General features: G+C 40.3%; 1 protein-coding gene across 9 annotated transcripts in view; it reads left to right on the top strand.

The window, feature by feature from the left end:
• NUP214 (nucleoporin 214) overlaps nt 1–14,260 on the top strand; it is a 125,546-nt gene that overhangs the window by 21,537 nt on the left and 89,749 nt on the right. For 8 of the 9 annotated variants that reach the window (XR_010322990.1, XR_010322989.1, XM_010587556.3 and 5 more), the window contains 6 exons: nt 501–975; nt 3,153–3,328; nt 4,943–5,037; nt 7,614–7,700; nt 7,907–8,056; nt 9,522–9,680. Coding sequence is in view for 7 of the 9 variants with exons in the window: in XM_010587556.3 (XP_010585858.2) it covers nt 501–975; nt 3,153–3,328; nt 4,943–5,037; nt 7,614–7,700; nt 7,907–8,056; nt 9,522–9,680 (1,142 nt within the window). In the remaining 2 variants the exon portion in view is untranslated. Of the gene's footprint in view, nt 1–500; nt 976–3,152; nt 3,329–4,942; nt 5,038–7,613; nt 7,701–7,906; nt 8,057–9,499; nt 9,681–14,260 lie in introns of those variants that run through there. The other variant, XM_023544831.2, reaches the window with a different exon arrangement.

Raw genomic sequence — 14,260 nt, 5'->3', positions numbered from 1 at the left:
TGTTAGATTCTCAGAGACTTAACAAATATATCAATTTATTTTTGCCTCCTCTGTTTTGAGGTATACATATATATGTGCTTTTGCACGTGTATATCTTTACTTCAACTGGGATTGCTTTTAGTGAATATTATGAGGTGGAGGTCTGAATTAAAACCATTTCTTGATTGTCAATCAAATGTTGCAGAATGACTTACTCTTCATTGTTTTGTGATACCATGATAGCATTAAGAGGTATATTTCCATCTTATTAAATTGGGGGCCCGTGAATTCCTCTTTAGCCATCTACTGTCTTTTCCCATTTCCTTTCAAAATTTTATACATCTTTATGTGGAATACTTGCTATGTAAAGTCCAAGATCAGCTATGTTTCCTTGTTTTTTGCTTCTTGAACTAGGGCCATTTCTGGCTTCCTTCTACCATAAACCCTTTTCTATTTGCACTCTGTTGTGTGGACTGCCACTGTGTTAACTTTTTCTTTCTTCTTCATCTTTTTCATTGCAGGAAGTACTCCCACAACCCCAACTTCCTCTCAAGCCCCACAGAAGATTGATGCTTCAGCAGCTGCAGCTCCTGCTTCTGTTCCACCTGCGTTGCCTGTTGCTCCCACCTCCACCTTCTCTTTGCCATCTGTTGTTGGAACCTCTGCCGTGTTCTCCTTTGGCTCTTCATCCTTGAAGTCATCTGCTTCTGTCACTGGGGAGCCCCCTCCATATTCCATTGCATCAGACAATTCCAAACCAACTCTGGGCTCTGGTGCAATGGCCTTCTCTTTTGCTCCTCCTCCTAAGACTCCTCTAGCTCCTGCCCCTGTGGCATATCTTGTGGCGCCATCAGCTGTTTCATTCTCCTTTGGGTCATCAAGTTTTAAACCTACCCTGGAAAGCACATCAATGCCAAGTGTGTCTGTGTCAAACATAGGAATGAGGTCCTCCTTCCCGCCTTCAGCCTCTGCGGTCAAAGCCAACCTTAGTGAAAAGTAAGTACCTATTAAAGGAGGTTTGATTCTTGTGTAGGATGAGTAGAAATATTGCTTGTTATTCAGTAGAAATAGAGTCACTGTGACTAGGGTTTCTCTTTTTCCTTTTTCCGAAGTAACTCTTGGAAATGGTAAGAATTCAGACAACATAAAAGGTTTGTATTTCATCAGTTGTTGGAGTCCAGAAGTCTTTTAGATAGTTTTTTTTTTAATAATGATTATAGGGTCACTAGGAGCCGGAATCAACTTGACGGCAGTGGCTTTGGTTTTTTTGGTTTATATTTCAATATTTGCTTTGCTTTTTCAGATTACAAGTGTAGGAGATATCCTTATTTTTAAAAAATGAAGTAATAAAGAGCAACATCTTGTAAGGGAAGTGAATACCTTGTCGTCTTTTTGTCCACTCATGTCCACTCTCTTTAAACTATTTTGTACACAGCCACCAAAGTGATCTTGTGAAATCGTAAACACATAGGTCACTCTTCTGCCTGACAGTCTCCACTGGCTTCTCATTGCCCTTCGGGTACAATCCAAATTCTTCAACATGGTGTACAATTCCAGTAGATCTGGGTCTGGCCCGTTCACTCATATTTTATTTATTTACTTCTTTATCTACTTACTGTGTTCTCCCCACTAGAATGTAAGCTTCTTGAGGAACGTAATTCCCTTTATCCTGTAACCTTTAGCAAGGTAACCATTGAGTATAATAAATACTACCAACTTTTTTCTCTACCAAAACTCAAAACCAAACCCATTGCAGCAAAGTCATTTCCAACTCATAGCAACCCTATAGGACAGAAAGGAACTGCCCTGTAAAATTTCCAAGATTTAGGGCGGATTGCTTCCTCTGGGGAGTGAAAAAGGAAGAGGAAAACAGGATGCCATCTTTGGGATGCTTGTGGTCCAATAGGAATGTTGAGTCAGTTCCACCTAAAGAGCAAAAGGTCAGGCAGGGTGTTAGAATATAAATACCCAGCATCAGTTAACTGGTAAGGTAAATGTGGTGCAGCGAGAAAATGCAGCACTATGCAGACATTAGAATGAAGTGGCTCTCTGCATGCTGACTGAGCATGAGCAGTAACAGTGACAGCAGCAGGAGCAACAGCAATCACCTCCCAGAATGAGTGCTTCCTAATTTCTTTGGCAAAAGAGAAAGTCCTACCGTATTTTTATGCAAATAATGTGCACCTTCTATGTTTGTTTGCCAACCGGGCCGTCCCCCTGTGAGGTATTTTCGTAAGTGCACTACTCTTGCTGATTTTTTTTACAACAACATGTAAAAAATAATTGGCAAAGCAGCGCTTATGAGATACCTTGTGGAGGGGGCAGGGGGCAGTTGGCAAACAAACGCAGAAGTTGCACGTTATTTGCTTAGGGGCATTATTTGCGTAAAAGTGCGGTAAGCTCTCCTAGGCAGTATTGAGCCTCACCACACCTCCTCCCCTTTTATTTTTTCTTAACTTGATAGAATAGAAAATAAGTATTTCCATCATGGTAAAAAGGAGTCCTAGTGGTGTAATGGTTAAAGTGCTCAATTGCTAAACAGAAGGTTGGTTATTCTAACCCACCAGCAAATCCGTGGGAGAAAAGACCTGGCGACCTGCTACCGTAAAGATGACAGCCTAGGAAACTGGCGCAGCTCTACTCTGTCTTACAGGATCGCTATGAGTTGTAAATAAGGAGCCCTGGTGGTACAGTGGTTAAAGTGCTCAGCTACTAACTGAAAGGTTGGTGGTTTGAAACCACCAGCTGCTCTGCAGAAGAAAGATGTAGCAGTCTGCTTGTGTAAAGATTTACAGCATTGGAAACCCTATGGGGCAGTTCTGCTCTGTCGTATAGGGTTGCCAAGGGTTGAAATTGACTCGATGGCAGTGGGTTTTGGTTTTGGTATGAGTTGTAATTGACTTGATGGCACACAACAACATCGTGGTAAACTTAGTTTCATCTTCATGTTAAGTACTTGATGTTTTAGTTGAGTAATTCATTCCTGAACAAGCAGACAGTAAGATAAATGTTTCATTACAACTTTCACCTTTTGTAATAATGTTTAAATAGCTGTGTTTCACGAAGGCAAAAAGGCGTGGGTAGTAAGTTATCCTGTGATGACATTGCTTATGACCCAAGTGAAAGAATCTTACAGCAGGCTGTTCTGATGTATTCTTGGCTGCCATTTTCAGGTTTACTTCTGTGGCTACCTCGGCTCCTGTTAATAGCTCACAGAGCACACCCTCGATGCTGCCCTTCTCTCCTGCCTCCAAGACAGGTTCCTCTGGGTCTGTCAGCCACCCCATGCCTCTCTCAGCACCATCCAGCTCCATGGCATTAAAGCCCTCAGTCTCTCCCTCAGCAGCAGGTATGATTTTAAGCAACCAACTTTAGAGCTTAGTCCTGTAGTCTCAGATTAACATTGTTGAAAGTTTTTAAGAATCCTAGCCAAAATAGTTAGACAGGATTATTTTTTCTTGCTCCCTGTATCTCACACTAATGTGCTATGATTTGCAAACTCGAAATTGGGAGGATTTGCAGTGGCATCAGTACTGCCATGCTGGTTTTTCTGCCATTCCTTGTAGAGCTAAGTGTACTTGATGATTCAAAGCAGGTATCTTGTGGTTAGTTACTTACCTTCAGATAAAGCCTGCATGAAGGGCAGTTACAGAACAATTCACGAAGGTGCACAGAAGAAAAAGGGTTTGCAGTGACTAGTGCTAATTGCCTCTGGCTACTGTATTCATATTTTCATAGTCTCATATTTACTGTAAGCAAAAAGACTATCAAATAAGCACCAAGAATTGAAATACAGCTTTGTAGATAGTCCCTCACTTTGGATTTGCTTGTTTCCACATTAGGTTTAGACTAAACATTTTTGGCAGTGATGCCCACATGGGTCATGTGTATCACCTTAGGAGCGCATGCCTTCACTTTGTCCTGACCTAGGTGCTCACATGGCTAAGGTGGTGTCTGCCAGATCTGTCACAGCTTTTGAGTTGGTTATTTTCATGAATGCCAACGATAGTACCTAGTCTGACGTTTTTGGGTAGCCATTTGGTATTTGAGTGTCAAATATTATTTTGAAAAATATTGAGCAAGTATTGAGCTTTGAAGTTCCTGAAATCTTCTCTTGTCACCCGGGAGAAAGGGCTGCCTTGTGAAATTTGCCAAAGCCTCTTCATTCCAGGGCCCATGGTTTTCATCAGAATCTGAAAGGCATTTTCCTTTATCCCCCAAAATTAAGAAGCTTTGCCTGAGTCTTTTCAGATCTCTACTGTTCGGGAGATAAAACTTGAACCATAAAGCATACACCATTTCTCCTTTTCCACTGCTCACCACTCAAATCTCCCTACCCCAGTTGCCTTTATTATGGAGGGTCCTAAATTACTGGATTTCAATCCCAGTTGCACACTAGAATTACTGGGAGATCCACTCTCTAACAGCTTAATCAGACTCTGGGGATAAGGCTTAGGTACAGCTTTTTGGTGTGTGTTTCTTCAAAAGCTGCCTGCATGATTGTAATGCACAGTGGGGTGAGGCCTGTCTGAAAGACTTCCAGGAGGGTCCTGAAGACCCTGTGAGTTCTTACAGGGTGATGGGGATTATTGTTCTAGTGGTTTTAAAACCTTGTTCTCCAGTTCTCAGAGGTGTATCAGGAGCCTCTGTGGGGTGTAAGGATGGGCCAAATGGCCAGGTTCTGGGCCCTGCACATGGATACACATACCTGTTACCAGAGGTGCTTCAATTTCACCTGCTTTATAAAAGGGTTTCACATTCAAAAATCTAACCCATGTTTTTCAGTTATCTTGGAGCAGAGGCTGACACAACTGGTGGACAACACTCTAGACTACAAAGATTGTAAAAGGGAACCAGGGACAATCAATAACTTGTTTTCTTAGATTTTGGAAAAGGACGTTTGTGATGGGAGAAGAAATGGGAACAAATACTGTCTGTTTTGACTGACTTCTTATTCTCACAGGACGATCTGCTCAGGGCAGTCTGAGTCCAGCGTCCTCAATGGTACAGAAATCACCCAGGATTACCCCTCCAGTGGCTAAGTCAGGTTCTCCCCAGGTATGTTTAAATTTAGCTTACAGTGCTTGTGTTTGTTTACTGCTCCAAGCATATATGTTTATAAAGTGGATTTTCATGTTTTAGAATTTAGACCTTTGAAGAGTATTTAGGAGTATGTGATGAGACATACTGCAGCGTGAACGTTGGATATTTATGATGTGTACTCCTAAAAAGCATTAATCTTCACCCCGGAGTCTTAGGATTATTTTCTCTTCTGATTCCTGAACTTACATAGGTTATTATAGAGTATCTTAGACTATTGAATCTCAATCCCAGGGCGCCGGATAGATTTCACTGAGTTTCCGTACCATCTCAGTTTCTTTTATTTATTTATTTTTGTGTATAATACACATAGAAAAAACTACACACACGATAAGCATACAGCTCAAAGAATTGGCTCCAACTGAACACACTTTGGTAACCAGCATCCAGATCCAGAAATAAAACATTACCAGGGCCCAAGAGATCCCCTTGTGTCCCCTTCTTATCACTACCCTCACCAAAACTAGACACCTAGTTGATTTCTAACAGCATAGATTAGTTTAGCCTGTTTGTACCTTCTATTAATGGAATCCTATAGTACGTACTCTTGTATCTGTTTTTGGTCAACATTACGAGATTTACCCATCTGATTGTTGATACATGCAATTTCTTTATGTGACTATATCACAGTTGTTCATTCAACACTTCATGGGGATTTGAGTAGTTTCCACTTTGAGGCTATTATGAACTGTGTTGCTTTGAACACTCTAGGTCATGTCTTTGAACACGTTTGCGTTTCATTTCGGTGTATATCTAAGAGTGGAACCCTGAGTTACCGAGCATTCGTATCTTTTCCCCTTAGTAGATTTCCACCAGCAGTCTGTGAGAGCTCCCCCTGTTCCACATCTTGTGTTTTGTGGCTTTAGTTTATATATCCCCGATGATGCAAAATTGAGCATTTAGAAATGTGATTATTGGTCATTTGGTTATCTTCTTTTATGAAGTATCTATTCACATCATTTGTCCATTTTTCTGTTGGATCGCCTTTTTCTTAATGATTCATGAGTGTTCTTTGTATATTCTGAATGTTTCTTCCTTGAATGGGTGGGTACTTTCTTACTCTGTGAATTCTCTTTGTGGTTTCTTTTATGAATGTAAGTTCTTAGTAACAATACAGTTCGGTATATCAATTTTTTTTTTAATGATTAGTACTTTTTGTGACCCTTTTGGCAATCATTTCTTATTGCAAAATCAAAAAGATATTTTCCTGTGGTTTTCTTTGAAAGCTTTATTAGTTTAGTTTTCATATTTAGATATTCAATTCATGATCTCAGTTTATTTTGATGGTGTAACTTAAGGAGAATTTTTTTGTCAGTTTCCCATCTAATTTTTTGAGTGCCTTGAGAATAGGAGTCATGTCTTATCCTTGTGTCTCTTCCCCTAGTCACAGTGAATGCCCAGTTAACACTTCTAGCTTTTGGCATGATGCATGGTACATGGTATTTGTTTAATAAATGTTTGCTGTTTTAATGAATGTTTATGCAGTCTAAAACCTCTCTAGTGTTAATTGGTGTGTGTATCAAACAGTCTAAAAGGCATCTCAGATTATAACATCTTTAAAGCAGAATTTTTTCTTTCTGTCCCCCTAGAATCCATTCTTTTTGTAGTATTGTCATCTCAGTAGCTAGTACTACCAAACTGAGAAGCCATCCTAGATTCCTCTCTTTTCTTTGACAGCACCTCTCCTGCCCCATCCAGCCTAGCAGACGGTCCTGTCACCTCTTATCATATGTCATAAATCCATGTCTCTCTCCCCTGCCAGCATCATATTTCAGGTCATCAACATCTCTCCCCTAGTCAGCCTCCTGATTCATCTTCCTGGTTCTGCCCCTACCTCTCACCATCATCCACGCCATACACAGCAGTGAGAATGATCTTTTAAAAACATAAGTCGTATTTTAAACTCTCCTAAAACTTCGTTAGCTTTCCAATGCACTTAGAATAAAATCCAAACTCCTTATTATGGCCTTCCACAACCTGCCCCTGCCTGTCCCTCTACCTACATCTGCTCACTCCCTGACTTCACTGTAGCCATATTTACTCTCTTTGCCTAGAACATGCCAGGGTCTTTCCTGTCTCAAATTCTTTGCACTGCTGTTCTTGCAGCCTGGAAGGTGCTTGCCCCAGATCTTTTTATAACTTTGTTCCTTACTGTATGAGGTCTCAGTTCAGATGTCACCCTTAGGGAGGACTTTCTTGGCCAGCTCACTGAAGCTGGATTTTTTTCATAATACTACTCAACACTAGCAGAAATTATCTGACTAGTTTACTTTTTTATTTTCCATCTTGCCTCAGTAGGAGATAAATTCCATGAGAGTAGGGCCTTTATTTGTTGTTCACCGCTATGTCTACTGTCTAGAATGTGTCAATACAAAATGAGTACCCAGTAAAAATATGCTCCAAAGAATGAATGAGGGAACCATGACTAAATTATGAGAGTGCCATTACCTCTGACAGGTACTGATTTGATTGCTTCAAGAAGCCATAACTTGGAGTATAGGATGCCTTCTTAAACCTTCCGCATTCCATTTCAGGTGAAATCACTTCAGCCTCCGGTTTCAGAAAAGCAGGGACATGAGTGGAAAGAGTCAGATCCTGTGATGGCTGGAATCGGGGAGGAGGTAAATGTGTATCCTGAAGATGTTTTTCGGCAGTAGCTCTGACCAGGAGACTTAATGGTTCTGAGTGTAGACTCCTAATGACCACCTTATTTTCACATTGAAGCTTGGTCTGTCCCGGGAGTCAGTGCCATGAGTGAGTCCAGGAGCAGTGAGATCACCACTTTGCCATTAAGACTGAGTAGTTTCCTTATTTGTGGATTCTACAGATTGCACACTTTCAAAAGGAGTTGGAAGAGCTGAAAGCCCGCACTTCCAAAGCCTGTTTCCAAGTGGGCACTTCTGAGGAGATGAGGATGCTGCGAATAGAATCAGATGACTTGCACACCTTTCTTTTGGAGATTAAAGAGACCACAGAGGTTTGTGTTTATTGACATTTTTCTTAAGTTGAGTTACATTTTTAAAAAATGGACCACCAACATTGTTTTTATGTGGTTGAGTAATTTACCTAGGAATGCCTGAGTTCAAATCCTGCCCTCGGCACTTAGTAAATTATGTGACTTTGGGCAAGTTAATCTTGCTACTCTGTTTTAGTTTTTTCATCTGTAAAATGGGATAACAATAGTTTCTACCCAATTGGCATGTATTAAAAAAAAATTTAGGCAGTCTATAAAAGTTTATTGTAATTGCAAATTTAGTTTATATACTGTCTTAACTTATCTAGTGGTGCTATAGCAGAAATACCACAAATAGGTAGCTGTAACAAACAGAAATTTTCTCACAGTTTTGAAAAAAAAAAACCCAGTGCCGTCGAGTCAGTTTAGGAGGCCAGAAGTCCAAATTCAGGGCGCCAGCTCTAGAGGAAGGAAGGCTTTCTCTGTCGGCTCTCGGGGAAGGTCCTTGTACCTTGGTTCGTTGGTGATCTTCATGTGGCTTGTCATCTGTCTTCCCCATCTCTGCTCTGCTTGGTGCTTGGTTACCCTGCTCTTTCATATCTCAAGAGAGATTGATTTAAGACACACGCTGTACTAATACTACCTTATTAACATAACAGAAAACCCTATTCCCAAATGGGGTTATAACCACAGGTATAGTAGGATTTACAACAGGTATTTTGGGGGGACATAATTCAATCCATAACAGGTACATTTGAAAATTTACTATCTCGTACAATGTTAGGTAAAAAAAGTAGAAATTTTAAGAGCATATATAGCATAAAAATACCAAATACTTATTGTGAATGATGTTATTTACTGTGTTACTGTTAGTTACTACTTACTGTGTACCTGGCACTGTGCTCTACCCTTTACCTGTATTATCTCACTGAATTCCTATAACTTCCCTGTGTGGTGGGTAGTATAGCTCTCTCCATTTTGCAAGTGAGGAAACTAAAGCTTATAGAGGCGAATTAATTTACCCAGAGTCTCCCATTTAGCTTGTGGTGGTGCTAGAATCCCAGTTTGGGCTATCTCATTCCAGAGCTCTGGTCTTAAATAACATGTTTGGAAAAGAGAAAAGTTCTCCATGGCATTAGCAGTGATTGTCTTTGGGTAGTGGGTTTATTATGTGTACTCTCAATACTTTTCTTGTTTTCTGTCATTAGAATATGTATTTTTTTAATGAGGAAGAAAACAGATTTTTTTTAAAGAACGTTAGTGTCTTTCTTTCCAAATAGTGACAGTCTTTTTTTTTTTTTTTTTTTTTGCAGGACTATTAAGTATATTTCGATGTTTATCATGTTAAATGTTTGAGAAACACTACCTTTTTTTTTTAAGTATATTTCGATGTTTATCATGTTAAATGTTTGAGAAACGCTACCTTCTTTGCCCTAGACAGAAAGGTTTTATTTCTTTTTGTATAAGAATCTTCTTGGACCTTTTCCAGTCTCTTCATGGAGATATAAGTACCCTGAAAACAACTTTACTTGAGGGCTTTGCTGGTGTTGAAGAAGCCAGAGAACAAAATGAAAGAAATTGTGACTCTAGATATCGACATTTACTTTATAAGAGACCACTGGACCCCAAGAGTGAAGCTCAACTCCAGGTAGGACAATCTGTCCAAAGAAGGATATGCAACAGTTGCTATCCTTTGTTAGATATTTATTTCAATGACTGCCTTTAATGAAGTTGTTAATTTCCCTTATTTTCCATAGATATGCTTAACTGTGGCAAAGCAAAGGGCATACTTTTCTATTTAATGTTTTTTTTTTTTTTAATTATTAAATTCCTTGTTAAACCTTAAGCTTGGTAGAGAGTACCCTGTTGAAAAAGATACATTTATAAATTAAATCATTGATAGTAGTAAAGTCGCACTATTAAGTGCCTGGTACTCTGTTATGTGTCTTTATACATTATTCCTAGTCTTTAAAACCAGCTGGTCTGCAGGGTAGAATTATCGATCCCATTTTGTACAGATAAGGAACTTGAGCCTGATAAGCTAAGTTGCTTGTCCAAAGTAATGTTGCTAGTACAAGTGGAACCAGGGTTGAAACCTCTGTCTGCGCGGATTCTTTCCTATATGCTATACTTTAGCAAAGTTAGTTTTTCACTGATTCTCAATTATGTTTAATCTCTCTTTTAGCTAAATCTGTTTTTTTTTTTTCCATATTTCTATTTACCCAAAATTGTTACATTGCAAACCCATGGGTCCCCAGGCAGTAGATCAGAAAATCCTCATAGATCCTCCAGTCACCAGTGGGGTTGTATTTCACTCTCTTACCTCACCCCTCCTCACATTTGCCTAGAATACTGATAGAGAGGGGCGCACAGGTAGCAGCCCTGGGCCTCCTCACCTAGAGCATCATGGTCTGTGAGTATGATGAATCCCTTCCTGCCTCAGAGAATTTGGGGCTCTTTGGCTATTTTGACTCTACTATTTCCACCATTTCCATCTCTCACCTGGTAAATTTATTGACAGTAGGAAAATCAAAGAAATGGTCCTTCCTCCCAGAAAGGTTGAAGAACCCCTGCTGTATTCAGCAGCCCTTCTTTTATTATAGATGTTAATTCCCTTGAAAGAAAGTACTAACCACTTGCCTGCCATTCATCAGGTTACAGGACTCAGGGTGCATCCCATATGGCTTTTGGAGGGAAATTTCTTTGTTCAAAAGAAAACCTTTTTTCATTGTAGATTATCAAAGTAGTTAATAATAGGTAGTAGTCATTGAGTGTTTACTGTGTACAAAGCACTGTTCTAAGAGCTTTTCATGTATTCACTTGTTTATTCTCCTTTTATAGATGAGGAAACTGAAATACTGAAACTACCCAGGTTTTACCACTAATAAATGCTGGAGTCTTGACCTGGACAATCTAAATTCAGAGTCTGCATTCTTAACCACTACACTATAATGCAGAATCCCTGCAACTAGATAGGAATTTAACATATAACTGTAATGAAAGATGAGCAGATAAATATAATACAGGATATGTTGCTGTGGGACCACAGATGAGGGAGCAGCTAAGTCACAGAAAAGAGACTTTTTTGTGCTAGACATTAAAAGAGAACTGGTTTTTGCTGATAGACAAAGGTGGGAGGTGAAATACGCTAGTAGTAGTATCAGAACCTGTTTGAATTCACAAGGGGGAGATGATGAAAATTACCATTTACATCAGCCCAAGGCTGAGTCCTGTGAGGTGGAGGTCAGACATAACTCCTCTCCAAACATTTTCACCGATTCTGACAGCAGTTGTCCTCCTCCTCCCCCACAACATTCACTACTTCTCCGCTGGTTTCGACAATTTGTTGTAGTGGCCATACAGAACACACAGATCATACTCATGATTATGGGGTTTATTAGGGAAGAAACAGGTTATAATTCAGGATCATGATCAACTTGGAAGTAACAGGAACAACTCAAGATACAGTTCTTCAATAAGGACAGCTTCTTTTCAGCCGTGCCCGTAGGCAGGCCTTGCTCTTGGCCTCTGCCGCTGGGCCCTGCTCAGGAAAGGGTTACAGCTCTTTAGCTCCATAAGTTGTCAAGCCCCACCATAGCCACCTTGCATCAGTCTCCTGGTTCTTGCCACTTGTACTGCTGCTGCTTTTGCTGCACCATCTCTCGCAGTCTCTCTTGGTCCTCAGTGTTAACACTCTCTCCTGGGCCTAGGAAGTTCTCAGTGCAGGGACCCCAGGTCTAAAGGACGTGCTCCACTGCTGGCTCTTCTTCTTGATGGTAGTGAGGTCCCCCCTAAACCTCTGTGGGATTGGTTCTTTTAAGCCTAGCAGGATGGCAAAACTGACCAATCCCTTGAGTAGCCCACAGGCACCTTGTTTGCATAGTTGGTGTTGTTAGGTGCTGTCCAGTCAGTTCTGACTCATAGCTGCCCTTTGTACAACAGAATGAAACACTGCCTGGTTCCCTGCCATCCTCAGAATCATTGCTATGTTTGAGCCCTTTGTTGTAGCCACTGTGTCAATCCATCTCACTGAAGGCCTTCCTCTTTTTAGTTGACCCTCTACAACGCATGATGTCCTTCTCCTTATCAGGACTGGTCCCTCCTGATAACATATCCAAAGTATGTGAGATGAAATCCGGCCATCCTCACTTCTAAGGAACATTCTGGCTGTACTTCTTCCAAGACAGATTTGTTTATTCTTCTGGCGGTCCATGGTATATTCAGTATTCTTTACCAACACCATAAATCAAATGCATCAATTCTTCTTCAGTCTTCCTTATTCATTTTCCAGATTTCACATGCATATGAGGCGATTGAAAATACCATGGCCTGGGCCGGGTACACCTCAGTCCTCAAGGTGACATCTTCACTTTTTAATACTTTAAAGAGGCTTTTGCAGCAGATTTGCCCAATGCAATATGGTATTTGATTTTTTAACTGCTGCTTCAATGGGTGTTGATTGTGGATTTAAGTAAAATGAAATCATTGACAACTTCAGTATTTTCTCCGTTTAACATGATGTTACTTATTAGTCCAGTTGTGAGGATTTTGGTCTTCTTTATGTTGAAGTGTAATCCATAGTTTTGATCTTTATCAGTAAGTACTTCAAGTTCTCTTCACTTTCAGCAAGCAAAGTTGTGTCACCTGTACATCTCAGGTTGTTCATGAGTCTTCCACCAGTCTTGATGCCCCATCCTTCTTCATATAGTTCAGCTTCTCAGATTATTTGCTCAGCATACAAATTGAATAAGTACAGTGACAGGATACAACTCCGACACACACCTTTCCTGATTTTAAACCATGTAGTATCCCCTTGTTCTATTCAAACCACTGCCTCTTGGTCCATGTACAGGTTCTGCATGAGCACAATTAAGTGTTCTGGAATTCCCATTCTTCAAAATGTTAAATCTTTAATTTGTCATGATCCACACAGTTGAATGCTTTTGCGTAGTCAATAAAACACAGATGAATATCTTTCTGGTATTCTCTGCTTTCAGCCAAGATCCATCGGACATCAGCATTGATAGCCCTAGTTCCACATCCTCTTCTGAATCTGGCTTGAATTTCTGGCAGTTTCCTGTTAATATACTGCTGCAACCATTTTTTAATTATCTTCAGCAAAATTTTACTTGCATGTGATATTAATGATATTGTTCAATAATTTCCACATTCTGTTGGATCACCTTTCTTTGGAATGGATGCAAATATGGATCTCTTCCATTCGATTGGCCAGGTAGCTGTCTTCCACATTTCTTGGCATAAACAAGTGAGCACCTCCAGCACTGCATCCGTTTGTTGAAGCATCTCAATTGGTATTCCGTCACTTCCTGGCGCCTTGCGTTTCACCAGTGCCTTCAGTGCAGCATGAACCTCTTCCTTCAGCACCTTTGGTTCTTGATCATACGCTGCCTTCTGAAATGGTTGAGGGTTGACCAATTCTTTCTGGTACAGTGACTCTGTGTATTTCTTCGATCTTCTTTTGGTGCTTCCTGAGTCATTCAGTATTTTGCCCATAGAATCCTTCAATATTGCAACTCGAGGCTTGAATTTTTTTGTTCAGTTCTTTCAGCTTGAGAAATACGGAGTGTGTTCTTCCCTTTTCGTTTTCTAGCTCCAGGTCTTTGCACATTCGTTATAATACTTTACTTTGTCTTCTGGAGCTGCGCTTTGAAATCTTCTGTTCAGTTCTGTTACTTCATCATTTCTTTCTTTCACTTCAGCGATGTTCAGGAGTGAGTTTCAGAGTCTCTTCTGACATCCATTTTGGTCTTTTTTTTCTTTCCTGAATGGAAATCCTGATGGTGTAGTGGTTAAGTGCTACGGCTGCTAACCAAAAGGTCGGCAGTTGGAATCTGCCAGGTGCTCCTTGGAAACTCTACGGGGCAGTTCTACTCTGTCCTATAGGGTCGCTGTGAGTCGGCATGGACTCAACGACAGTGGGTTTGGTTTGGTTTTGGTCTTTTTAATGACCCTTTTCCTTCTTCATGTATGCTATCCTTCGTATCATCCCACAGCTCTTCTGATGTTCAGTCATTAGTGTTTGGTGCATTAAATCTTTTTTGAGATGATCTCCAAATTCAGTTGGGATATACTCAGGGTTGTATTTTGGCTCTCATGAACTTGTTTTAATTTTCTTGAGTTTCAACTTGAACTGGCATATGAGCAGTTGATGGTCTGTTTTGCATTGGGCCCCTGGCCTTGTTCTGACTGATGATTTCGTTTCCACCG

Source organism: Loxodonta africana, chromosome 9 (assembly GCF_030014295.1).
Source record: "Loxodonta africana isolate mLoxAfr1 chromosome 9, mLoxAfr1.hap2, whole genome shotgun sequence".
Classification (NCBI taxonomy): Eukaryota; Metazoa; Chordata; class Mammalia; order Proboscidea; family Elephantidae; genus Loxodonta; species Loxodonta africana.
This window is presented reverse-complemented; position numbering and strand designations above follow the sequence as displayed.